Source organism: Drosophila willistoni (genome assembly GCF_018902025.1).
Source record: "Drosophila willistoni isolate 14030-0811.24 chromosome XR unlocalized genomic scaffold, UCI_dwil_1.1 Seg144, whole genome shotgun sequence".
NCBI lineage: Eukaryota > Metazoa > Arthropoda > Insecta > Diptera > Drosophilidae > Drosophila > Drosophila willistoni.
In genome coordinates this window covers 10,425,348-10,452,161 of record NW_025814057.1, presented here as the reverse complement: position 1 = coordinate 10,452,161, position 26,814 = coordinate 10,425,348, and the positions used below count along the sequence as shown (strand labels likewise).

At 37.5% G+C, this 26,814-nt stretch overlaps 1 protein-coding gene across 1 annotated transcript; it reads left to right on the top strand.

The window, feature by feature from the left end:
* Window positions 1-379: 379 nt before the first annotated feature.
* LOC6639205 lies at window positions 380-15,760 on the top strand. Its single transcript, XM_002061647.2, has 3 exons — window positions 380-2,121; window positions 14,443-14,730; window positions 15,548-15,760. Exons 1-3 carry the CDS (start codon window positions 492-494, stop codon window positions 15,664-15,666), a joined length of 2,037 nt encoding a protein of 678 aa, XP_002061683.1. The 5' UTR covers window positions 380-491; the 3' UTR covers window positions 15,667-15,760.
* The last annotated feature ends 11,054 nt before the right edge of the window (window positions 15,761-26,814 follow it).

Genomic DNA, 26,814 nt, shown 5'->3' with positions numbered 1-26,814 from the left:
GAGAAAAGAAATAGAAAGAAAGGCAATTCGAACCGCTAATAGCAGCACTTTCCTGGCCAACTAAACAGAACGAAACGAAAGTGTTCCCCCAAGTGTCTTTTTCCTCCAAACGGTTGCAGTTCGACCAACAACGACTTTGGCTTGAAGTTGGCTTCAAACATGTCCAAAACGATGGGGAAGAAACCCAACCACAGACTCAGCCAAAGACGAACTTGCAGAGAACTTGCAGACGACAGTCGGAGTTGGTGTAGCGAACCGAACGGACGTGAGAGTAGTAGGTAGTAGTAGAAGAAGAAGAAGTTGGTGAAGACGAAGACGACGACGACGACGACGACGTTTGAAAAAATAATTCGAAAATCAAGCAATAAACAATTTTTAAAACGAACGAAGAAAGAGAAATAATAAAACGAACCGCGCGAACGAGAAATGTGCAACAGAATTTGATAAATCATATACTCAGTGTGGTTGTCTTAGACGTTTAGGAGGACCAAATGGCCAAAAGACGCCGCCTATTATTGCTAATTTGGCTGATGCTCCAGCTGATCTCTGGCTCACAAGAGGCACGCGGCGGCTCCAATGTGAATAGCAATAATATATGGAGACGCGTGCGTCTGGTCACCAGTCAGGAGAGTGAACGCAATGCCTATCAAGTGGTCAGGACAACGACAACAACAACAACAACTAGCTCCTCCAGCAGTAGTAGTAGCACCACCAGTCCAACCACTGCACGACCGCCACCAGAGATATCTTCACGTATGGCCAAACAATTGGATCTCGGATTGTCGGATAGTAATAATATATCGAATGCTGCACGTTTGGAAATGTCCACAGAGTTCTTTGTGGTGCCCACCACAACGGTGACATCAGCAAAAAGTGGCAGTTCAAGCAGCAGCACCACAACTGGTGCAACCACACTCTCAGCCACATCACCCACACGAAGTCAGGGGGCTCGTGCCAGATCGGCCATCGGTGGCAATCATCGTCCAGGACATTCGCATGCCGGGAATAGCAGTGGCCCAAGTATTATATCCACCCATCTGCCCTTCAATGGATTGCGTAAGGAACCGTGGGTGGTTCCCGTTTTGGTTTTGGCCACCCTCACAATGCTCATGATGGCAGCCTTTGAGATTTTTGTGCTCTTCAAGGCCTGGCGCACATCTCCATCGCGTCGTCATTTGTTTTTGGGACAAATGCTTTTGCTTGGACTATTTGCCTGTGCCAGTTTGGGAGCCATTATCACAGCTCAGCCCACTCTGCTGAGTTGTGGTGCTATACGTTTTGGTGTGGGCGTGGCATACGCCTTAGTATTTGCTGCATTGCTCGTGAAATGCGTATTTCTAATCAGTCTAAATGGTGGTGTCTATTTGCCCGCACCCTATCAGGGATTACTATTGCTTTTCGCCCTACTAATTCAAGTGGCAATCGGTGGACAGTGGTTGCTGACACAACCACCCGAAGTATATACGACAAGTGTACCCGTAATGGGTAGCAATTTCCTATCCACCACCGTGGCATCGCAAACAAATTATTCGGCCCTATTCTATCCCACATCGTATACGACATTGGATGGCACACCGGAGATATATACACGTATAGCTGCCGTTAGCACCGTTCTGATACCATTGTGCAAAACGCAATTCTCGGAGCTGTTGTTCTCACTCATCTATATTGTGTTCCTTATTGTGTTTATTGCCGTATTGGCCATCAAATCGCGCGGCATTAGGGATAATTATCGTGAGGCCACGTATATTGGCCTGGCTATTGGTGGAGCCATTCCCATTTGGTTGGGCTGGATGCTCTGTGGCTTGGCTGTGGCAGAGAGGCATAAAGATGCTTGCATTGCCTTCGGTCTGGTGGCCACATCGGCCACTGTCTTTTTGGTCATGTTCATGCCAAAGGGACGCCAATTGGCGGCCATGGGCAAGGAAGGACTCTATGTGGAGGATCGCGAGGAGCAGTTCAGTTCGTTAAGTCGCGCCGGTTCCGGTTACTCGCCATCGTTCTTTCACTTCAAGCCCATCAAGTATGGTGTGATGAGTGGCTGCGGTTTACCCAATTCGGCATCGAATACGGGTCAGGGTATTAGCTCCAAGCATTGCTCCAATGCCAATAATGGTGGAGGTAAGTTCAAACGAAACCCCAAGCACTCAAAAAAAAAAATACTTTTAATATCTATCCAATTCAATTCAATTAAATTGTTTTTTTTTTCGGGAATTTGTCACAATTTCTCAGTTAAGCCCAGCCAGACCCAAAGGCAAATGAATCCACAACAACAACAACAATAATAATAATACACAAATCTTGTCAGCTGTCAGTTTCTGTTAATTTTGTAATAACTTTCTTTTCTTACCCAGGGAGTGGAATGGTGGAGTGTGTCTGGGCTTTTTTCTTTGAGGGGTTGGGGGCTGGGGAGAGGGTTTCAAATCGTTGGGGAATGGTGGGCCTCTTGCTGCAACCTCTTGAACTTTTGTTTATCCATACGTTCGCTTTTTTTTCTCTCTCTCTCTCTCTAAAAACAAAACAATATGAACAAAACAAAGCCAAATGTGGAAGTAAAGTAAGATAGAAATAAAAGCAAAAGTTAAGACTTTCAAAGTCAGTAGCCTTCCAAGAGCCATGTACTTCATACGCACAGTGGTTAGAATTTATTGAATAGGCTTTTACTTAGTTCAAATTACTTAAAAATATGCTCGAAAAAAATATTCAAATTTTCATTTGGATCTTTTTAAAATGTAAGACGTATTGAAAATATTCAATTTCACATGTAAATTAATCTGAATTTCATAAAGTTTTCCCCTCATTGTTATCTATCTAACTGCAATTGTCATAGAAATTGTAAACAAATTGAAAAAAAAAAAAAATGATATATGCAAACAACTAATTTGCTTTTATACGCATTCGCATTCATTACATATCAATTAGTTTTCTTTATGAAAATGACTTGGTTTATTGAATTTGAATAATTTGCAAACTAAACGCATTAGTTGCATTCGATTTGCATTGCCCATACATATATCTCTCAACACATATCGAATTTGAGATTTTTTGATTTGTTTTTCTATATACATAAGATACATATGTATATACATATTTTTTGTGGTTCATTAGCCATAAATATTGATTGCAATTTTCCAATTAAGTAGTCACACTTTTCATTCAGCATCAGCATTTTTGTGGCCACTGTGCCAACGACATTAACTGGGCTTAAAATTGTTTTGCCATGCCGTGTAATTGTTTGGCATATTAATTTTCTCGAAGCCGCTGTCGTCGTCGTCGTGTAAGCCAAGTGTAAAAAGAGCTCACATGGAGTTAAGCATTTGTCTGTCTGTCCATCTGTCCCGATCTGACTCTATCTGACTCTATCTCTTACTCTTTCTCTATTTTTCTATGCTACTTATACATATATGTTTGTTCATTTTGTGTCTGCTCTCGCCTGGCTGCTTTCATTTTCGTTGTGAGAACGTCCCAAGTTTGTTGTCTAAGTCTTTTGATTTAATATCTTCTGCTTTTTATGTTTACTACTGCAGCAGCAGCAGCAGCTTTCTTAATCATTTCTGATAAGCGCTTTGTGATGTGCTTTTCTGTATGTGTGTGTGTGTGTGCGTTTGCAAATGAAGCCATCATCATCATCATTATTATCATCTTCATCATCATCGTCATGAACAACGTATTCATCATATTTATTAGCCAGATTTCACATTTTTGTTTGGCCATTAAAGAGGTGTTAAATGTCATTGTCAACTTTTGTGTGTAAAAAAAACAGTCACGACCCCTCCACCGCCTCTTTAAGAAATAATCATACTAAAAAGAGAAGGAGAAGTGGGAGCAAGGTAAAATGATTAGCACATTGTCAAAGGGCATGAGTGAAACGAGCCACAAAACTTAAACAAATGATACACACACACACACACAAACACACATGTATATAATTTGCAATTTTTGTTTTTCAACCATAATATTTATGGCATTTTTTGTTTATTGTTTACTTTAATTTTGTATTATTTTGTATGTTTTGTTTTTTGTTTAGCTTTCTAATGAAAGCAAAAGCACTCGGTGTAGGGAATGTAGGGAATGTGGCACAGTTGCAAGATAAATATGGCGAAATAGTGGACGAGGGGAGAGAAGGGTAGGGAAGGCAGGAAGGTGGCACTTACATTTACACTTGCCTTTGCGTGCTTTAAACATGTAACACACATTTTTTTTTTGTTGTTTTACGTAATTTAATTAAATCAAAATGCATCAAAATTGTGCGATTACATCAAATCGAAATCAAAATGAAAAAATAATAGCCAAAAACCTGTGAACACACAATTATCATGTGAGAAAACCTGGGCGAGGAGAAAATCATTTTAAATTAAATGAAATTGATATATACTCTTCTTTCAATGAATTAGACTGTGCCAAGTGTGGTAAGAGATTTTATTGCCTGTATCAACTGTATTGCATTTGAGTTATACTCTAATTGAAGTTAGAGTAGAAAAAGTTGCAATAATTTAACAAAATTATAACAATAAGCCGCTGGGCCTAAGTAGGAAGCGTTTTACATGGCAGCTACTTGACGACGACGACGACGACGACGATGACGACGACTGCATGTAAGTTGTTGTGAGTGTTGCCATGCATGGGCCTCTGCCACGCATGAAAGCAAACATACAACAACAACACACTGGCTAGAGCTGGAGCTAATGCTGGAACTGAAGCTAAGGCTAAAGCTAGACCCGCACGGCCCACAATTGCAATGCTTCGTCTCACGCCAAGTGCCTGTGGGCAGCCTCAGATTGAGTCTGAGTCTGAGACTGCGAGACTGAGACTCAGTCAGATTCCGATTCCAAACTACAAACTCAAGACTCAGTCTTTTGGCTTTTCGTCTTAGCTATCGGGGCATAAAGAAAGCAAGACAGACAGCCAGGCAAAAATATAGGTAGGCACACATACACAATATATATATTTGAATATGTATATATATATGGATATTTTATATATAGATAGATAAATGAAAGATATAGTGCTCTGGCAATACATATATATAGGTACATATATATACGTCAAACTGTCTGCAATTGAAAGTGCATTTGAGGGGTAACAGAAAACGAGAGACAAATGTCTGGATCTGGAGACAGAGAGACACAACAACAGCAACAACAACAAAACTTGGCTTCGAGGCTTAACAAGCAAAACTGAACTGAGCTCCAACTGCCATCGGTTGGCATTATCGGCGCCCAAAGAGTCCCAACATCAGCATCAGCATCAACATCAACATCATGTACATGTGTGTGGGTTGTCTCCAAGTTGACTTTACTTCAATAAAGGCAACAGCAAAAAAGGGTTTTAGCTTGATTAAGGGCAAAGGAAAAAAAAAACCGATCTCCAATCAAAAAATAAATACAAAAAAGAAAAACTGGAGCTACATGTGGGCTGGCAAGCAATCCAAAACGAAATTTACATAAGGCAATGAGGCAAGAAGTAAAAATCAAAAGTATTCCATTCCATTCCATTAATTTTTTGTGTTTTTTTTTTTTGCCCTCTCTCCTTACTTTGCTAATGTATAACAAAAGAGTTAGGCAACGAACTTGATTTCTTTAAACAGAGATTCTTGATATAAAACTTAAAACTTTAATATTTATTTAGTGATTAGAATTATTAAAGTAAGTAGTAGCAAATCCTTAAAAGGCTATATAAATATTTATCTCAAAAAGCAGCAAAGAAGTCAGCGAACTCAAAATAGATTTGAGACAGGACAGATTGTCTGTTAACTTTGATATGAGAAAGATGACAAAGGCCCTTTAGCATAGCACAATGAACTCCGTATGTTGTATATACATATATAAAAGTGATTTCCATAATAAATTATCTGGCTGAAAGAATAAGAAGTTTATATCAAGACATTTTGAGGTAAGCCAAAACTTTAAAAGACTTGAAAACATTTCTAATAACTTGGCAATATCAAATTTCCTGCCAAGCCCTCATATTTCTATAGATGTGTTTGTGTCAGTATGTGTATGTGTGTGTGGTCGTTCACAGTAAGCAGTTCGGCACATAATTCACTGAGCAATTTGCAACAATAAACTAAACGACAGCTAACGGCGTTGACGCCAAGGAATGAACCAGCGAATCAACGCACCAAAAGAGGCAACGCAAAGACCCCAATGGAGGAGGAGAAGGCAGGGGGGTCCAGCGGGGCAACGCAAAACGCGAACAAGGAATGAACGTAGATTGACAGCGGCAGCAGCAGCCCCCAACAGTCTTGGCAGCAGTTGGTTAAAAAGAAAAAAACAAAAAAAAAAAAAAGGATCTGATCTCGACCGCCGTTGATTGAACGCGCGCACATAAACCGCTTGAAAAGAGAGTTCAAGGTTGCCTCGATTTAATTGAAGGCACATTGTTGTAACCAAGTACCCTACCCTTAACCAATATCCAACATCCAGTTGATACCCGTCGTCGCGTTGGACGCCGCGTTGACAGGGCCTTAGTCAGTCGAAAATAGATTCAAGCTTGTAGATGTACACCCATCTACACTAGGCACAACTAGGTGGAGAACTTTCGTTGAAACCTATTCTTGATGATATCCCAATACTCTACACAGCAAATGTTTTATATAGCAAAAGTCGATTAAAGATAAAACCACAACACATGGTGTCTTGCTTCTTCTGAAATTGAAAATATTGAAATATCGAATGGGGATAACATAAAGTCTAGTTTTGGGATTCTCAATTCATTATTAGGACTACGATATGGGGGAATGTTTGCCCTTAAAGTATGCAATAAGTAAGTCAAGAACATATCAAGAAACTTTTGGAATGTCTTGTGAATAAAAAAGTATTTTCCCCAAACAAAACATTATTTAATGCCATTTTTTAAGTGCGAAATGCTCCAGTCTATTGCCTACTTTAAGGAGTACATTGGTCCTATCTCAAAGCCGCAGATCTGTCATAGATATTTTGAATATTAAATATTTTATTGAGGGTATAACAATGTCGTCTTTGGATTGTTCAACTTTTTTGTTGTTGTTGTTTCGTTTTGTCAACCACTTGAATTGGCCACTTGGTCAGTAAGACGCATTGTATTGTACATTGTTGTTGTTGTTGTTGTTGCTGCTGCTGTTGTTGTTTTTGTATTGAGGTGCATCTGCCTTCTGGCCTTTGTTCTATGCGACATGGCATTTTTTTGTAATTTTATTGAGTGACTTTTATGCCAAGCAACTACCATACATAAAATCAATCATTCAAGTCAAGCAATAACTACAACAACAGCAACAACAACAGCAACAACTACAACAACAAGGCTAATTCAAAACTGTTGTTGCCTACCTGGAGAAGGTTGAACTTGAGTGCTCACCCGTCGCAGCTCAAGAGCTGTGCGGAAGTTTTTGTTGAATGTTTATCGATGGGATTTGTCAATATATATACATATATTTCTATATATGCATATAAACATGTATATATATATATATATATATTTATGAAAAAAATGCCGCCCGAGGGAGGCCACATATCCAATTTAACTGTGAACTGTCCAGAGGTTTTGAAGAGAGCTGAGATTTGGGTTTCTTATGTTATTGATAGATTTCATTGAAAATGATGTTTGGTCATTGTCATAAACCAGTTGGCCAAAAAAGAAAACCAAAAAAAAAAACAGAATAACAAAACTTAAAGTATTGGAGAGGATTAGGTATAGAAGATGGAGAGAAAAAAAACTGCCAATTCTATATAAATTAATGGAACATTCTAAAGGTGGAAACCATTTGATAAAAAGAACAGCTTACATATAACATTCATTCAAGTTGCCACCTTCAATTAGTTAGGCAAGTTGGTTGACTAAGTCTTTTGTTTTGCCTTAGAGGAGGAAATCTAAAGGTGTGCAGAGAATCGGGATCTAATTATAAATGACAATGACAGAGCGCTTAATATCTAAGCACAAACACACACACAAAATATTGTTGTAAGTCTTAAAAAATGTAAAACTTCTTTAACAAATTAGCCAAAGAATATTATATAATTTTAGGTCTGTAAAAAGAAATCTAATTTAGGTTGTCATGCTAATCAGCTAGGCTGCTTGGCTTTTGATTCAAAATTTGATTTCAATGTATAGTCTAGAAAGTATTTTTGATCAGGAAGACACAAAACTAATCTTTTGCAAGTCTTGCCTTTTCTTAAGGCCAAATAGCTGTTCATCCGTTAATTGGGTTAGTTAAAAATAACACCAGACAGAAAAAGCTTTTAACTATTTCAACAATGAACATGTTAATTATGCAATTAAATTGATTTTTTTTTTCCTTTTATTTACAAAAATAAACTGCTACACAATGTTAACTGATTTCAGCTTTTTGTTGCTAAAAATAAATCGAAAATACATTTAAAGAAATGCAAAAGAAACAAAACAAAAACAAAAAACAAAAATGATGTTGAAATTTTTAATGTTTTTTTTTCTTTTGAGGGTGAGGAAAATTTGTTGTATGTTTAGCTTGAGGGTTAATATCAAACCAGCGCTCAGCTGTCGAAAACAACAGCAACAACAACATTAATAATTTAAAAAAATACAAAAAATTCGATTAGCCTCAATTGTTCTAAGACCACTCTTCAGGAGAGCAAAAGAACACAAAAAAAAAAAACTATCAAAAGAGCTTAGGCAACGAACTTGAAATTGAAAAACTGAAAAGAAAAAAAAGAACGAAGAACGAATAAACTTTGGTTATCTCATGACGATGACGATGACGATGATCATAATAATAATCACAATCATGACTATGGCGTAATGTACAAATCTGTGAAGTACGTGTTGGTTTGAGTATACAACTTCAACTTGCAGTCTATCGAGATGTCCATGTGTGTGTGTGTGTGGGGCTTTAATATATGAGTTGGGGTAAATGCTGCTGCAGCACGTGCTTGAAACGAGCGTCGCTGTATATTACCACAAAATTATAGCGGTTTGCCAACAGCCGCAGCAGCAACAGCCATAACCACAGCTAGAAAGAGAGAGAGAGAGAGAGAGATAGAGAGACGCAAGGGGTGGTAAACAGAGTGGCAGGCAGGCAGCCAGTCAGCCAGCTAGCACACCAAGGAAACCCAAGTCAATGGCTGAAGCTGCGATGATATTTAAGTTTTCGCCTAGAAGTGGCAGCCAACGTAATCGATAACCAGTTCCGAATTGCGGCAATGAAACCGAAAGCGGAAAAGCCAACCAAAGCCAAGCCAAGTCAACTTAACTCAACCCAACTCAAGCCGCGTCGCACCAAGCGGTGCCAAGCTAGGATAGGGGCAGGGCTGTTAGCCAAGAGAGTCGCCTGCTGCCAACTGCTTCATACGTTAAATTATTACACTAAATTGTTTAAGAGATCGTAGCGGTATCTTCGACTCAACTCGTTTAAGACGTACATATCAGATATACATATATATATGTATGTTTGCCGACAACATCATCAACACATTGTCAACATTTCGGTTTAATATAATTGAAACATAAAGTACAAAACCCAATTGCAGCTAAATTGTGTTATACATTCAAATTAAAGTCCATTCAATTATGGATGGAAAAGAAGAGAACCAAATTAATTAGACAAGAAAAGTTAAACTTCCCAATATCTCTAAAATTAAGGATTATTTTCATTTTCGAATTTTTGTGGGTTTTCTTATTGAACAAAACGTTATTTCAATGTTTTTTGTTGCGTTTAAAACACACAATTGCGAAATAAGATGTAATAAAATAAAATTTTAAATTTTCGTTGGCCTTCTCTACAAAAATGATCTTAGTTAAACGTCTTTGGGCAAAGGAAAAGTTACATAAACCTCTCTGGCAAATGTAAATTGAATTGTAGCAATTTGAAGGTCATACGCCCTTAACCGAAATGTGCAAATTGTTAACCATTGTTGTTGTTGTTGTTGCTGCTGTTGATGTTTGCTTTGCCTTTTGTTGCTGTTGGCCATGTGAAAAAATGCTTTTCTTCCGCCTCGATAGAGGGAATAGAGGAAGCATAGGCAGATTCCAGAGGCAAAAACTTTACGTTCATGACAATGAACTCTGCACGGAGAGTGAGAAACCTAGAGGCAAGTATAGAGAGAGAGAGAGAGAGAGGGGGGGGGGGGGGGGGGTAAGGTATGGGGATAAAAGGGAGACATTGAGACAGCGAGAAAGAGAGCGAGAGGGAGTGAGAGATAGAGAAAAACGAACGTGGCCAATTAGTTATAATGCTGCTTCGTGATATCACAACATCTGGCAACTCACTCTCAAAAGACCCCAGACAACAACAACAACAACAACAGCAACCCCAGAGCTGCAGCTAGAAGCAAAGCAGCAAAGAAAAAAAAAAGTCAAAGCTAGAAGCCAATACGGAAAAACTCGACGCTCGCCAAAGAAATTACTCAAGTCTGCAAACTATGTAGAAACAGCAACAACAACAACAACAACAACAACAACCAGAATGGAATAGTCTTTGGCTGCGGCTAGAATAGCAACAACTACAACAACAACAATAAGAACAACAGGAAAAGCGGACAATGACAATCTGCACGTAGCAATCAGTCAACGTGCGGCAGTTGGTTTAAAACTTTAACTTTAACTTGTTGCCAGCCAGCCAGCCATCCAGCCAGTCAAGAGAGATAGAGAGCCCCAAAGAAAGGGCCAAAACGTTTTAAGCGGAGCGGAGGGGTAAAGGAGGGGCAGAAGGTTATTGTTGTTGGTGGTAGTAGTGGGTGAGTAGGCAGTATGTAGATGGTGAGCGGAGAACAGAGGGTGAATTCCCGACAAACTGCAAACAAAAAAACTAAACACTACACAAGTCAGACAAAAGAGAGATAGAAAAGAAAAATAAACAGGGAACTGCTATTTGAATTTAACATATGAGTTAAGTAATTTTATTTCACCATTTTTGGCATTTACATTAATAGGAAACAAAAAATTTCGTGCAAAAGTTGCTTGTTACTTTCCATTAGAAAGAAATTTCACGATAAGATCAACTTGTTAAGTAAGAACAAACTGTTATTTGGTTAACTAATCTTCTCTAAAACGTAATCAGAAAGCCTATAACAACAATATCTGGGCAAGATATATCAATTCTCTCGGTTAAGAGAGAATTGGTCTCCTTCCCAAGGGCCAAATAGGTTAGTCACTATTTATTAAAATGAATAGCCAGCAAAGTTTATTTCTGTAAAGTGGATTCCAGTCCTACCTTTTTTTTTGATAAAGTTTTTATACAACAAAAAATGCTAGAAATTGGATTTCGAGTTAACTTTTAATGAATTGAAACTCTTGATATCACATCACATAATGCAAAAATTAATGATAATGTTTCATTTCAAAATGATATAGAACAAAATCAAATATAAACCCAAAAAAACTAAGTATTTGCTTTGTATAAAGTTTCTTTAAAGGCAATAGCCTTAGCAACCAGCGGTATTTTTCAACATCCAGATTATTAGTTTGTAATTATAGTGTATATAGAAAAAAAATGCTCCTCTAAAAGAAAACATAAACTTGAAATGACTATGTAGTCAAGTATTTACTTGATTGATTCCCTTTAAATTGTTGCCAACAGATGAAAACTAATGTTTTTCTTGTTAGAAATAAATTGTCACTAAAGGAAACCTGTCAAACTTTGTTTTCTTACAAGTCACGATCAAACAAGATGTAAAGAAACGTTTGTCCTTTATGCAAATGTGAGTTACTATAAAAAGTCGTTGAAATTAATAAGCTGAATATCTTCCTCTCAAAGTCTAGCATTGATTTGACCTGATTATAAAAAGGATATATCCATCTAGCACATTTGTGTTTCGATTGACATCCAAGTTTTCATTTATTGCAGTCACGATGACTTTTCATGTTCTCATCTCTAACAAGCCATGACTTTGTCTGCTTTTTCTACTTTACCGCCCCCACACACACACACACACATCCATTGAAGAAAGAGAGAGATAGTGTTTGAAAGAAAGGGATGGATAGCCGGAACACGCATAGAGCCTGGTCATACATTTTTTTGCACTTAATTAGCGTATTTTTTTTTTTTTTTTTGCATTGAGTTTAGTTATGCTTTTGTTGTTGTGGTTGTTACTGTATAATTTCATTTGTTGTTAAGCGGCATATTTTATGCAAGCGAGCATAATTCATAATAGCTTCAAATGAGCTGACAAGCCAAGCTTCAAGGTATAAGAAGAAAATAACAACAAAAACAAAACACAAACACACAGATAGAAAGAGATATGTACATAAAAATGAAAAGCAGAAGCTGCTTCTGCTGCTGCTGCTGCTGAGTAAAAGAAACATGTTGCAACTAGAAGAAGAAAGAAATTTCTTTTCTGGAGGCAGGCACCGAGCCAAAGAATTAAGCCAAATTTGCCGCTTCAGCTGGCGGCGCAGTAGCAAACTAGTTTGCCAAATGCAAAAGGCTACACATAGACACACACAGACACTCACACTCACGCAGACACCGATTCACACACATGCACACATTTTCATTTTCTGACACATAATTCCACATTCGAGCCTCGAGAAGAGGAGAAAAAAAAGAGAGAAAAAAAAGCAAAAAGCAAGCCAACAACAAGCGAGCTTAATTGCAGTATTTGTTCTAAGTTAATTAGAAAACCAAGACCGCAAACTGGGCACCAGAGCGGTGGGACAAGCGGCAAAGAGTTGGCCAGGGGGTATGATGGCAGATGCCAGTAGATGGTGAGATGGAGCATGTGTGTAACTGCTGCATTTAACACTGTCAAGAGTTCAGTCTCAGTCTCTCCAGCTTGGCTTCTTTTTTTTTTTTTGTTGTGTCTCTGTTTCTTTTTTTTTTGCCCTCTCAGGCTCTTTGCATCTCTCTGGCAGTCTTGGCTGTCTCTTTTTTGCTCTTTGGAGTTTTTTTTATATCATTAACACAGTTTGCCACATTCGTTTCTTACCACTGTGCTGCCGCTGCCGCTGCTGCTGTTGTTGTTGAAAATATAATAATCATAATTTATAAGCATGTCGCTGACAAAAATCGGCCAGTTACAGCTGCTGGCCAAAAGCATTTTGCTTGATTGGCTCACATTTGTTTGGCTCTTGCCTTTTAGCCCGCCTGGCCTCAGTTAAGTTAAGAGCTATTTATGGCTAATGATAAGCTTCAGATTCGTTTTGGTCAGGTCGCCACATAGAACTTGAGCCAATTGACATTTAAATGCGCCAATTTTATCAATGACCATAAACCACGTAGACCAAAAACAAAAGACTTAGGCAACAAACTTGGCGACCCTTTGACACAGATGATTTTCTTCTAGACAATAAATGTTTCACCAACATTATCTCTCTGTAAAGCTAATGACCTTGGCTAAAATGAAAAACCAAATAAAAAACGAGATCAACAGACCTATTAAAAATACCAAATGAAAATCGTTTAGGGTCGTTTTTGCTCAATACAAAACCCTGGACTTTCTCTATGGCTTGAGGGTGCTTTTTTTTTTAGTTTTAGTTTTGTTTTGGCAGTGTTATGATTGTTGGCCCATTGACATCATTAGACAACGGGGAGACTGTGCGGCGGAGTTATAAACTTTTGTTGTTGTGGCAAAAAAGTGTGAAATATGGCTAGGTAATTGGGCCATCATACGGTTGGGTCAGGCCAATGCCAATTAGTGGTGGCCAAGGTGAGATATTGTGACATCTTCGGCCGAATTAAAACACAAAATATATTTATAAACACATACATATATATATACATACTAACTAACTATAAGATGCACTCAATGATATCTAGTTAATGTTAATCATTTTTTACTCTTTTTGTTTATCATCATCATCAACATTATTATCAACAACAACAACAACACGATCATCATCATCTTTATCATCATCGTCACCAAAAAAAAAACTGAACATCACTGCAACGTAAACACACAAACAAACAAAAATCTTTTTTTTTTGGTTATTACCAACCCTCGCATTCGATATAAAAATTTTTGTCATAAATTCTCAACACGCTCATGACGCACACACACACACACACACACACACACACACTCATACACATACTCATATCTATTACATAATATTTTTTTTATGATTTTTTTTTTATTATTATTATTTTTCATTTGATCATTAATCATTTGTAACATTATTGAATTTTTGTTTTCTTTTCATTATTATGATTTTTTTTTTTTTTTGGTTTTTGTTTCCGGTAATTTTACCTTTTTGAAATTTAATTAAATTTACATTTACCTGCACACACACACATATATATATATATATATATATACATATTTATTCTCTGTTTATATGTAAATATTTATTATATTTATCCCCCCTTCCTATTTATGTACGTGTGTGCGTGTGTTTGTGTCACGATCGATTATTTTATATATTTGGTATGGTTGATTGAATTGAATGCACAAATACGAAATACGGGACATCACTTGGAACTGGGCATTTCTTCCTCAAACACAACAACAACAATTTATATATATATCCCACACACACACACATATATATACACAGATCGAGTTGCCTTGGTCACAGCCGCACCGCCCAGCTATACACGTATGTATCACTATTTTCCAGCACATTTGAGCGCGCACCCGTTTTGTTATTATCCACCCGCACCACCACCGCCAATGCCACCCCCACAACCACCACCACAGCAATTAGCACCACCACAGGTGCAGCAAGCACCGCCCACGCTTACAACACAATTGGCCACACCGTTGACCCTCAAACAATTGGGCAATTCGCTAACGTCCATGACACAAGCGGCACAATTGGCTAAAACACTGCGCTATGCGCCAGGTAATACAAATACATACATAATTACACCTATACCAATACCAATATCTATATACATATGTATGTATTTACTTTTACTTAATATAAGACATCTAACTAGTTGATATAAGAAACGATAACATGCCTAAGTTAAGCTAATCTAATCTATAAACTCAACTAAAAAGGCAAAAAACGATTCTCTCTCTTACAATCAAAGTTGACTTTAATCCTTAAGTGAAACTCATCATATAATATTGAAATACAGTCACTTGGTTGCACAGTGTTTTTTATTTAATCGTGACTTCTTTATACCCTTGACCAATGCCGTTTTGAATGAACAATTTCAATGTCGTATAGTCAAACGAAAAACAAATCTTCACACTAGAAATCCTTTTCCAACTAATCTTAATCTTTCATTCAATCTTTCATCATATAAACTAAGTCTTTTAAAGCCTTTTCGATACCTAAAGAAGGTTCTTTAAATTTTGATAAAAATCAAAAAAGGGCCATAAAACAGGAGCATATAAAAAATGCATATTAAAAGTTGTTATTTAAATATATAGTCTAGAACTATAGCTTTTGACTATATAAGAGCATACCAGGTTTATGGTAAATAGAGTTATATTTTCAATAGTTGTATCTAGGACTGTAAAATGGGGGGTAACTTTGCCCCCTAAGGTATGCAATAAGCAGTCGAAGAACTTCTAAAGTTCCACCATTTCATAGTTCAGCTTAGTCAGAACTAAGCGATATAGTTATTTTATTATTATTTAAGCATTTTTTGATACTTGTAATTAATCCTTGTTCATTTTTTTTGTTATCCTTTCATCACTTTGTCAAGGCATGTTCATACGACCCGATGAAACGAATCTATATACAACGCTGGAGCCAACGTTGAGCAGCAATCCGAATGTATACTTCCAACGCAGCGGCGCCGTACATCCCGGTATTCTGTACTAAAATGAATCGTCTACTACTACTACTACTTAAATGGAGAATTATCAATTATCCGAGAGAGTATAAGGAACACTGGAACTGAGTATTTTTTTTTTTTATTTTTTTTTTTTATTTTTTTTTGTAACTAATCTATAATTATTAGCTAAGTAAGTGAGCAAAAAAAACAAAACATAGAAGCAAGCACCTAAAGCTCTCTTCAAATCCCTCGTTACCTTCCACAACAACCACCAGCCCCTTTAAGACCTCCCCCCACCACCCCAACCCCACTTAATACAGCTCCCAAGGAGCAAAGAGAATAGGTTTAAGTGAGTGAATGAATGAATTTTAGTGTATTATGTTTGGTCATTAAATACTAAGATATTAGATATAAAAAATACTCGAGGTACTAAATCCAAGCATGTGCTTCATAGTTTTGCATAAGTTAAATTAAATATTAAGTGATTTTCAACAAGAATCTCTTTGAATAGATTTCGGGAATTATATGCAATAGATTGGCAAAAAAAGAAAAATACAACAACAACAATGATAAGATGTAGTCCTAAGTTAAGGGATACAATTATAAATTTACTCTTTTTTTCTTTTTTTTTTTTTTGTTTTTTTTTTTCTCATCTTTAAATTGAAATTAAAAAATTCTTTAAGAAATGTGTGACTTGAAAGCCGGAAATTGTGATTTAAATTTAAATGATTTTTAAATCAATATCATTGCGAATATAAAGTCCAAACAAAATTGTAAGTTTTCGTCGTCTAACAACTAGGAAATGAGGTAAATAGTTTTCCAAAATTTTCATACGAAATTCACAGTTTTAACTCGTAACTCGTTTAGATTTATATTTTATAATGGAAATATCTATAAAATTGATTGTTTGGAAAAATATTTTTGCTTGAATTGAATAATTTTGTGAAGATTATTTACCTCAATTTACTCGACTATTTTTAATGCTTCTTTAATAAGTAATAGGCTTAATAAACATTTGTCTAGCCAAGTAAACGATCGTTTAAGCAACAACAAAACCACTCACACACACACACACATACACGAAAATGTTGTACATAATGCCTTTGGGCTCAAAAACACACACACACACACACCAACACTGAGAAAAGCAACACGAACACGAAAGAAACTCAATAAAAAGCGAGATATATATGAGAAACGAATAAGAAGAACAGCAGCAACAACTATCAAGCAACACTCAATTACCACACACAAACACACACAGACACACACACACACACAGGGATAACAACAACAGCAGCAACAACAATTGACGATTACAATTACAATTAAGTATAATTGCAAATTATTGGCATTGCAGCGCCTATTAACTCCTGCCAAGTGATGTAGGAGCCGTAGGAGTAGAAAAGTTTCGAGTTGCAAGGTATTTTACAGGAGAGACAGAGAGCGAGAGAGAGAGAGAGGGAGAGAGCTAGATAAAGAGGATGCAGGATGCATGTTTGAAATAATTTCTTAACGCTTTGCAATTGAAGATTGGGTGCACTCAAACACATACATACATACATACATAGGTAAACGTTCAGAGATGCTGCCAAGAATCGAAATGTTCTTTCGCTTAGGTTCAGAAGGGAGGAAGAACTATGATGTGATGACTTGACCTTATACGGCCACCGCAAATAGGGCGTGGCTTAGTGGCTAGAAGAGAGAACATAGCCCCACATTAATTAAGTGCAACAATGCGAGGCAACATTTCACATCTTGCCGTCCAGCCAGAAGTGGGCACACACATCGTTCTCCATTGTATTAATGACATTTCTCACGAACATTTTGTGCCAAGACAAGCTCCTCTCCTTTTTGTGTCCAGCATGCAGCCAGCATAGCATCCACCACGCATCACCAGTCAAAGTCTCATGTTTTGGTTTTGTGTTTTTTTTTTTTAGAACAAATACAGGTCCAGCTAGAGAGGTCCAGGCATACAGTCCACCTCGCTTCAATTAGGCGCGCCTTCAAATCACAAGTCAATCAAAGTTGTTAGATTTGCCGTCGTAGTCGTCGTTGCTTCGTTGCGTCGTCGTCTCCGTTGACATCTCCTTGACATGGCCGACCAGGAGGCGGCAGCATCAATTACAACATCTATGACAGACACAGCGTGAAATGTTTGTACATACATGTACATGTACATGTCTATGGCGGCGCTACCGAGGGGACCAATTAGGCCCTAAGTAGGCATACCAAATGGACTTCTGCAATTAGCCAAAATCGAAGGCTAAACAATTTCATCACCATTTCATCAATCTCCTTCTTATCGATATGGCCATATCAAAATTGACCATTCCATTTCGATTCCACCCTTCCGCACCTTATTTACCATCATCGTTTTCTTTTTATTTTCATCATCATTGTAATCATGATCTCCTGCTGTCCATTCTTCATCTGCAACTTCACTTCCAGCGACCACCATCTTCTACCTCTCTCTCTCTCTCTCTCTCAAACACACAGATATGGCCAGGGGCCCGCCACTTCACGTGCAAATGGCGTTTTGGTTAACGCTTTATGGCATAATGGGAACAAGATCTAGCCAACAACCGAAACACGATCATCATCAGACATCATCAATGTTGATAGCTCAAAAAATCTATGCGGCAGCTAGTGATGTGTATAAAACAACAAAATTTTCAACTCTTAAAGGGCCAGCAAAATAGACCCACAAAACTCCTCGAAATAGAGGCCATTTAAGATAAAAACAAAAAGGACAAGTTCGAAATTTTGTGAAATGTTAAAAATTGCTTTTGTAATTAAAAATTTATTAAATTTTTTCAATCGTTCCATAAGAAACTTTATTCCATATAAAATAGAATCGAAAAGCAAGTCCTTAAAAAGGATTAACTTAAAATTATAACAATGGATTCGTTTTCTAAAACAAATAATCCTTTGAAAACTTCACTTAAATAAAGTAAAATGAATTGTAGAAAGAGAATACCTTAAAAGGACCAACTAAAATTACAAAGAGAGGAGAAATTGTTTGTTTTTAAACTAGGTTAACTAACTAGGTTTGTTTTTAAAAGGTTAAAACAAAACCAAATTTAATTCACTTCTTAGAGATTTTATATGTTATCTTACTATCCTTGATTCTGTCTCCTGCCACCCACGCTTTTGTTGAATGACTGACTGACTGACTGTGTGTGTGTCATCTCTAGGCCTTAATTTCTGACCAAATCCAATCCAGTTGAAAAATGCCTTCAGGCAACTCGAACTGTCTGTTCGAGCCAGGCTGGCTGGCTTGGTTAGTCTGCATTTGGTCTGGTTTATGCCTTTTGTTTCGTTTTTGGCAATGTTTTATAATAGTTCGCATGGTTGTTGTTGTTGTTGTTGTTGTTGTTACGAGTAAATTAAATTACTTTTGCCCCGGCCGCAACATTAACCGTAACATTATCCTTGAATGAATGTTGAGAGAGGGTTTAAAGGAATGGCAAATGGAGATGATGGTGGATTGGGGGATGGGTGGATGGCGGCAGAAGTGCAATCAGTTGCTCTATTACAGCTATTATTGTGGTGCAAATGTTATGACCGCGTCACAGTCAAGCCAAAGAAAATAAAAAAAAACAAAAACAAAACCAAATGGAAGGGAGGTAGGAGACGCAGGCGGAGGAGGAGGAGGAGGAAAACTGGGTGGTTTTTTTTGTGATTTTATGGGCCCTAAGGGCAGCGTCACGTTGCTATGGCTGTGTGGCTGTTGCTGATTTGATGGGCTTTTTTTTGTGGGTTTTTTTTTTTTGTTTTTTGCTTTTGTTTTTGTTGTTATGGGGAGGAGATCTGCGGCTGATAAGTTTCCACAGCTCTCCAGCTACAGCTTCAGATCCAGAACTGGTAATGCGTGCATTGACCGCGCAATGAGTCGGTGTGTCCAAAGCCCTGAGGCTATGTTGACGTAAGATGAAATTAAATTTGTTTGCCTACCCGTAGTACAGTTAACCTCGTTTAAGTGCGTCGATGGGGCAGTCAGTGTAAGTCCAATTAACAGTACCCAGAAGAGACCAAAGACCAAGACCATGAGACCATGAGACTAAAAGCAAATGCCTGGTCTCTAACCACATATATATATATATATATATAAATGTGTACTATATATATGTATATATATACTTATACTTTATACCCATCGTACGTGCCCAGTCCTGAAGGAAGTGCAGTCAGCGAGTCACAGTTTTGTCGCATGCTCCTGCTTATAGCATAAGTATAACTGGTTCTGGGCGACCGACCGACAAGCAAGAAGCAGCAACAGCAGCAGCAGCAACTAACCAACACCTTGGCACAACATCTAAACCCCAAACCCCAAACCCGATCCCGAAACGACAAAACCCGGCATACGAGTTTATAGCGGATGCGTAAACGTAAACGCATTTGGCTCAAATGCCGTTAGGGCCTTTGACTAAATTGCTTTGGCATTGGCATTGCCGGCATCGGCATCGGCAGCGTCATCGGCTTTGGCATTGGCATTGGCACTCTGGCATTTTGCATGTTAGTCTCTCTCTCTCTCTCTATTTCTCCTTTTTTCTCTCCATTTGAGTCTGGCTAACAAGATTTTGTCATTGACATTCCCTAAGCTATGCTAATGCATTACTTTTTAACCCATTTGACGTAATCAACGCTCCCCATAGTAATGTTGTGTGGGCAACCACACAAAAATCTGTGTGTTTGGGTCATTGATTTCTCCATCATTTCATTTCATTCAGTCTGTTTGTCCAGGCTGAACCGTATCTTTGAATCTTAACGGTTTTTTCTCTGTCTCTCTTGGTTCATTCTCAAGATCATCATCAGGCTATATATGTAGGCATAGCCTAACACTATAAGTATGTAGTAAATACTCGTAAGTAAGTATCACACACCATCTGAGAGAGAGGGGGAGGCGATCGAGGGTGAGACGAAAACTTGAGTATGCCCTTTTATGTTTTTGATATTGAAGCTGAAGGCCCATTGATTAAATAACCCAACCAGTCAAAAGCAATGAACATCGATAATAGCTACATAATAGAAATAGGGAATCGAAAATACAGGCAAATGAATGACTCAACGAATTTGGTATACACTACACTACCCCCACCTGTCCCAAGCTGCATTTCAGCTGAGCTGTGAAAATTCAAATAGAACTAATTGAATCCATTTTAGTTGAAGAGACAAAAAAAAGGGCACAATAATTCCATTTTCATTCAACATTTTCAAGAAACTTTACATACTCCCATATAAAGGGCATCATTAAACAGAAAAGCAAAGCGATCAACCATGGACGTAGGGAAATGCTATAATCTGGAAGGTAAAACTAGAATGGAAACCTTTTTTCTTATAGATTTTAAAACGTCTGACTAACGTGAGTTAGTTAAGGACAAGTTAGACATATTTCTTAACGAATCATTTGTGACTACAATTATTTGTAGTCTAGTCAATTCTATACGACTTGTATATGTTGCTTATCTATGTATCTAGGGATTGAAAATATTCTTAGAAAAGAAAGGAAATTATGAAAATTAATGTGGGTTCCATTATTTTGTAGAACCTTTCATCTGATCATAGAAACAGTCAAACTTCCATCTTAATTTATTCTAATTTTCTGCTTCAAAAATCATAAATAACATGAGTTTTTCAAATACATTTGAAAGGAATGAACAGAATGAACTTTAAAAGTATGCAATTCCTTTTGAGATATATTTAACTATAATTTGTATTGGTTCCAAGTATTTTTAAGAATCTTTCATCGAAGTAAAGACATCATCCTATAATACAGTAAAATTTCCATCCTAACTCACTGATTTTTTTATAAAGAGTTGTGAAGTGTTTTAAAACTTTTAAGGCATTTTTTTAATGATCCCCCCATTGAATAAGACATAGTCAAATCTCTATCCAAACTAATTAGTTTTTTGATTGAACAGTTTCTATGCCGACTATAAATTTGTTTTACTTTCAGTAAGAGACTTTGACGACAATTGAAAAGATAAATGTCATTTTTGTATTCAATGTCAATGTGTTTTATATCTTTTTTGTAATTGAATGCTAAAATCATTTTTGTTGTTTATGATACATGGAAGTAGATTTTAGAATATGTATTAATCTCCTCTGTAACATTCCGAAGGGAAACTTTATAAATTTGTTAATTTAGTTAACCCCTTGGCTACGCCCATGGAACTTACCAAGTACGAACTTCTTAATTATTTTTTATGATCTTCAGTGAAATGACTGGCTACTGTCTTTGTCTCTCTCTTCAATTCTAACTTCAATTCTGATTTCATCTCATCACATCTTATTCGTATACCCCCATCAACACCAACTTGTTGTGTGTGTGTGTGCGTGTGTGTTTTCTTTTTATGGTTAGAACTTTAAAATGCTTGAAATTGTTGAAATTGAATTTGGGTCAAAGAGTTTTTCTAACTGAAGATGAAGAAGTTTAGTTGTTGTTGTTGTTGTGGTTGATTGAAATGCAAGTTGATAGAGAAAATAATATGTACATACTATACTTATAATGCATATGATAATGCGTTTAATCAAGCGCATGATAGAGACAGCAAATCGTGAGAGTGAAACAGAAGAGAGAAAGGTGAAGATAATTATGATTTATGTTACAAAAGAAAGAAAGGCACATCAGACAAAGGTAATGCAGGTAGAGAGTACAAAGTTAACTAAAGCTTGTTAAGAGTTTGTTGAGTTTTATTGATGACAAGAAATGCATTATAAGGTTATAAATTGTAATTTTAATTATAAAATGACTGATGAAAGAATTTATCTTTTTCAATGAATCGATTCATTTAATATTGATTTGTTTTTACTCAATGAGATGATTGTAAAGGCCATTTACGTTTTTCTCTGTTGCCTTCTTAAGGCTTTAATCACGATTTGTTGATGTTCTATCTATCTATATCTATGTATGTATGTATGTATATCCTCCCCCTCTTTTGTTTGCTCTTTGCTTTCTAAATTTATTGTATGCAAAAGTCGTTGAAATAAATAAAAAACAAAAAACAAAAGAAAACGTGATTTAAATATAAAATTTAATATTGCAACTAACATATATAGGTGAATAGTATGTAGAAGAATGGGTTTAATGCTTTTGGCCTGATCTGGTTTTATACCTCTGCCTACCCTATTATCTTCTTCACCCACCTGCCTGCCTGCCTGCCCCTCCCCACGCCACCTCTTAGCACTGTTTAATATTTTCCTTTTAGTATCATTCTTCTCTCTCTCTCTCACCGTTAAAAGCTCACGAGGGTTAACTGCCTATTGGTTTTGGGAGGGTTATTTTGCTTGATTTTTTACGACTATTTCTATCTTAAAGATACAAGTTTATTTATGTATAAAACGAGACAGAACGTGAGAGAGAGAAAGAGAGAGCGGAGGGCAACACTGGCGGAAGGAGTGGGAGGAGAGAAGATGATGATAGTGGTGCTGCTTGCTGGCGGTTCGTTTTGCGGAGTGGAGGGCGAGGGTCGAGGTCTTTGGTAAAGTGCAAAAAGTGCATAAAATGCAAACGAATGACATTGCAACAGCAACAACCGAATCAAATAGCAGGGCACTAAAAGATGCAGTTTATATTAGTGCTATGATCTCCATGTGTGTGTGAGTGTGTGTGTTTGTGTCTAAAGATGTGTGTGGGTAAGTTGCAAATGAAGTTTAATGCAAAACGCACAGAAGCAGAGACACAGATAGATAGAGAGAGAGAGAGAGGAGGGAGAGAAGTTCGAGGAGTCAAAGGAGTTGGTGGCCACCATCACAGTTGAATGCTAAAAGGGTTTTTGTTGTATATTCTGTTTCTGTAGTTTTTTTTTTCATTTTTTTTGATGTGCCTCATTAGGAGTGGCTGCAAACCAGTTTCTCTACTGAATTCTCCTCTGTGAGCCCCAGACAATTGACAATTTAAACGAATTTCTTTCAAACACAACACTGACATGGCCTCGGCACATATGACGAATAGTCAGTTGCAGTTGCAGTCAAAGTGCTGGATGAGATGTGGATGCCATGGAATGGGAAACCATCGGATGAGATGAGATGAGATGATGGAATGAAGGAAGGAAGGAAGCAAGGAACATATATACAGAGAGAGAGACAGAGAGAAGAATCCTCTGGGCTACGCATGATATACACCAAAGCTAAAGCCATTTGGCCACCATCAGCAACAGGCAGGGCAGACTAACTGTGGCTAGGCAGAGGCAGAGGCAGTAGAAGCAGCCTCTGTATGAAGTGTCATTCATCTGCCCATAAACGCATTATTCAATATATGTATGTATATACACAGATACATACATTTGTATGTATTTTTGCTAGGCCACAGGCTGAAGAATATGAATCTGGGTATGAGTCGGATGCGAAGTCGAAGTCGGCGTCGGAGTCTGGACGGGCACAGTCAGCCTAGACAAACGAGTGATCGGCAGACGGACAACACAGCAACTACATACAACAGCAACGACGTCTGACTAAATGCCTCATACTGCGCGCTGGGGCTGAAGATCTTGTGTGGGGCTGATGTTGCTGCTGCTGCTGCTGATTCTGCTGCTCCTTCGCTATCTATCTGTCTGTCTGTCGGTCGGTCTGTCTGTCTGTCCATTTGTCTGCTTAGTTTCAAGGTTAACAAGTTGCATTTGCAATTTGGGACTGAGAGTTGAAGAAAAGAAACAACGACGACGACTCCAACTTCAACTCCGACTATGACTTCAACTTCAACTCCAACTTCGACTCCAACGACGACCCATCGACATCGTCGACTTTTTTTCATTGGGAGGGCAACCGCGCATCAATCGCCTCCTTTTGGTGAGAATTAAATGTTTATGCCTTTTGTTGTTCTGCCCAATGGCCAACAGCTTCAACACCAGCTTTTTAGCCAACAGCCCTGGCATATTTTTTTAATGAGCGACCTGCTGCTACATATATCCCCCCGTCCACCCGTTCTCACTAAGCTGCCACTCCCTCAGGCCTCCCCCATCACCAAAACCCGAAAAAAAAATAATAATAAAATCTTCAAGCTAGGCAAAGCTACAACAAAAAGCACTCTCATCGCAAAAGGAAATGATGATACCCTTTTAAATTATGAAGAATCTACCTGAAAACTGATTCATCATAAGCATTTATGAAAATATTTCACATTGAATTCAAATCGTATTCCACTTAACCTTAACGGTAATCGTTTGTGGAAATCGAAAAATGATCAGTCTTAAGTATATATATTATAAAGTAAAGCTAGTTTTTCCGCCATCCAACCTATTTTAAAATTTGTAACACCAAATAAAAGCCATCCCGTTCACTCTCACAGGCATACGACCAATCCTAATCTGGTCCACCCTAGTAAAAAAATGTTTCTACCTATAACTTAACTATTTTCAATTAGATTTTCGTGAAATTTTGTATACCGATAGATATTGAAAACAAATATTAATCGGAATGGTTTACACTGGTAAAGCTAGTTTTATGGTGGTTAAAACTTCGCCACTGTATACAGACTATTGGCCATTTTCTATTTTCTTTGTGTTTTTCCTAAAAGTTTCCTTAGTACATTAATGACTAATGATTGTAATGAAATTTCGGGTCAAATTTTGTAAGTCTTGCCTTTTACCAGGTCGTCGATTTAAGTCATTTATACAGACGGACGGAATAAAATGCGTTAAAATATAGCTAAGTAATCTAATTATAAACAAATGTAAGAACAAATACAAGAATAATCAACACAAACTTCTAAATAGCATTTCAAAACGTTAGTTTAAGTTAAGTATAATACTCCCAATTGCTTTGAGCGAGTAATAAAAGATAAAGATGGCTATAAAGAGGTAGTTCTTCTCAAAAATTCCAGAATATAATGAGATATATAAAAAAATCCAACATATAAATGTTGACAAAAAAAAAACCAAGGTCAAAAAAATTCTTCAGTTCAAAATTTTTCAAATTGACTTTAACAAATGAGTATTTAATTGAAAACAAATTTACCTTTTTTCGCAGACGCATAGAAATCTATTTGATGGTTTAATATAAGCCTGAAAAAAAGAATTATAAGAACATAATTAATAAAAAGTAATAAACCTTTTTAAGTTTATTCAATTGACGAGGAGTTTGCCTATAATACTTACTTCAGTTGGGGATCCAATCAAATAAACTTACAAATGCAATTCTCATCAAATACTTAAGGGCATATAACAATCCAGTTGGACAGTTGGGCAGTTGGGAAAACCGACAAGTCGGCAATAGTTAATACAACGCTGATCTATTATTCGCCAGATTGTAAAAATGTAAAAATCACGCTTTCGTGTTGTATATAAATTGAATGCAATTTATAAATGTCCAGCATAGAATTAAATCCCAGGCCATGGCATCAGGCACCAGGCCACGATCGGGTGATGGTGATTTTTCAAAAATACAACAACCTTGAGCCGACGCCAAAGAAGTCGAGAACAATTGCCCACAACCAGAGCGACAGAGAGGTAGATAGATAGAGAGCGAAGGCAACAATAGACAGCAGCCACAAGGATTGAGAATGAGGATGAGGATTCGGAATCGAAATCGCGGGTCCCTTGAAGCCAGCTTCGCGCACAAAGCAAATGAAAAATTGCGCCAATTGAATTTGGCCAACGATTGTGGCCAAAGATGACAGAGAGTGTGTGTGTGTGTGTGAGAGAGAGAGAGAGAGAGACGGGAAAGGCCAGTTACATAGCAAAAGGGAAACAAGTTAGCGGAGGAGTAGGCGGTAGCGGGTATAAATCTACTGGGCGGTCGCTTAGTTTTCAACGCATTTATCAATACCCAAGTGGTTTGAGGTCTTTTAGGGCCCACGCCAGGCGTTGACAATGCCAAGTGCCAAGATTTTTGCACATCCTTACCTTCCAACTCCTTCACTCCTCTCTCTCTGTACTATCTTCCCGTCCCCGTCACCATCCCTATCCCCAGCCATCAGTTACAACGTTTTCCTTTGTATATGTTTGTAGAAAAAAAAAAGATGCCGCCGCCAATATCTCGCCTCTGGCTGGAAAATGAAGCAACAAAATCGATTTGCTATGGGGCCTTACACATCAGCCGCCTCTGGGAGCAGATTAATGGGAATTGCTTAAATTTCCAAGTAATTTAATTCGAAAGGATATAGTTAATGAAGGTGCCTGCCTTTCTGCCTGCCTCACCTTAAAAAAAAAAAGAAAAAACAGCTCATATTGTCGCCCCAAAAATGACTGCACAAC

Excerpts from the sequence above, each read along its gene's own strand:
- LOC6639205 (XM_002061647.2), top strand. The coding sequence starts at position 492 with ATGGCCAAAAGACGCCGCCTATTATTGCTAATTTGGCTGATGCTCCAG. Across the intron at positions 2,122-14,442 it reads CAATGCCAATAATGGTGGAG|ATCGAGTTGCCTTGGTCACA; the intron begins GTAAGTTCAAAC and ends ATATATACACAG. Across the intron at positions 14,731-15,547 it reads AACACTGCGCTATGCGCCAG|GCATGTTCATACGACCCGAT; the intron begins GTAATACAAATA and ends CACTTTGTCAAG.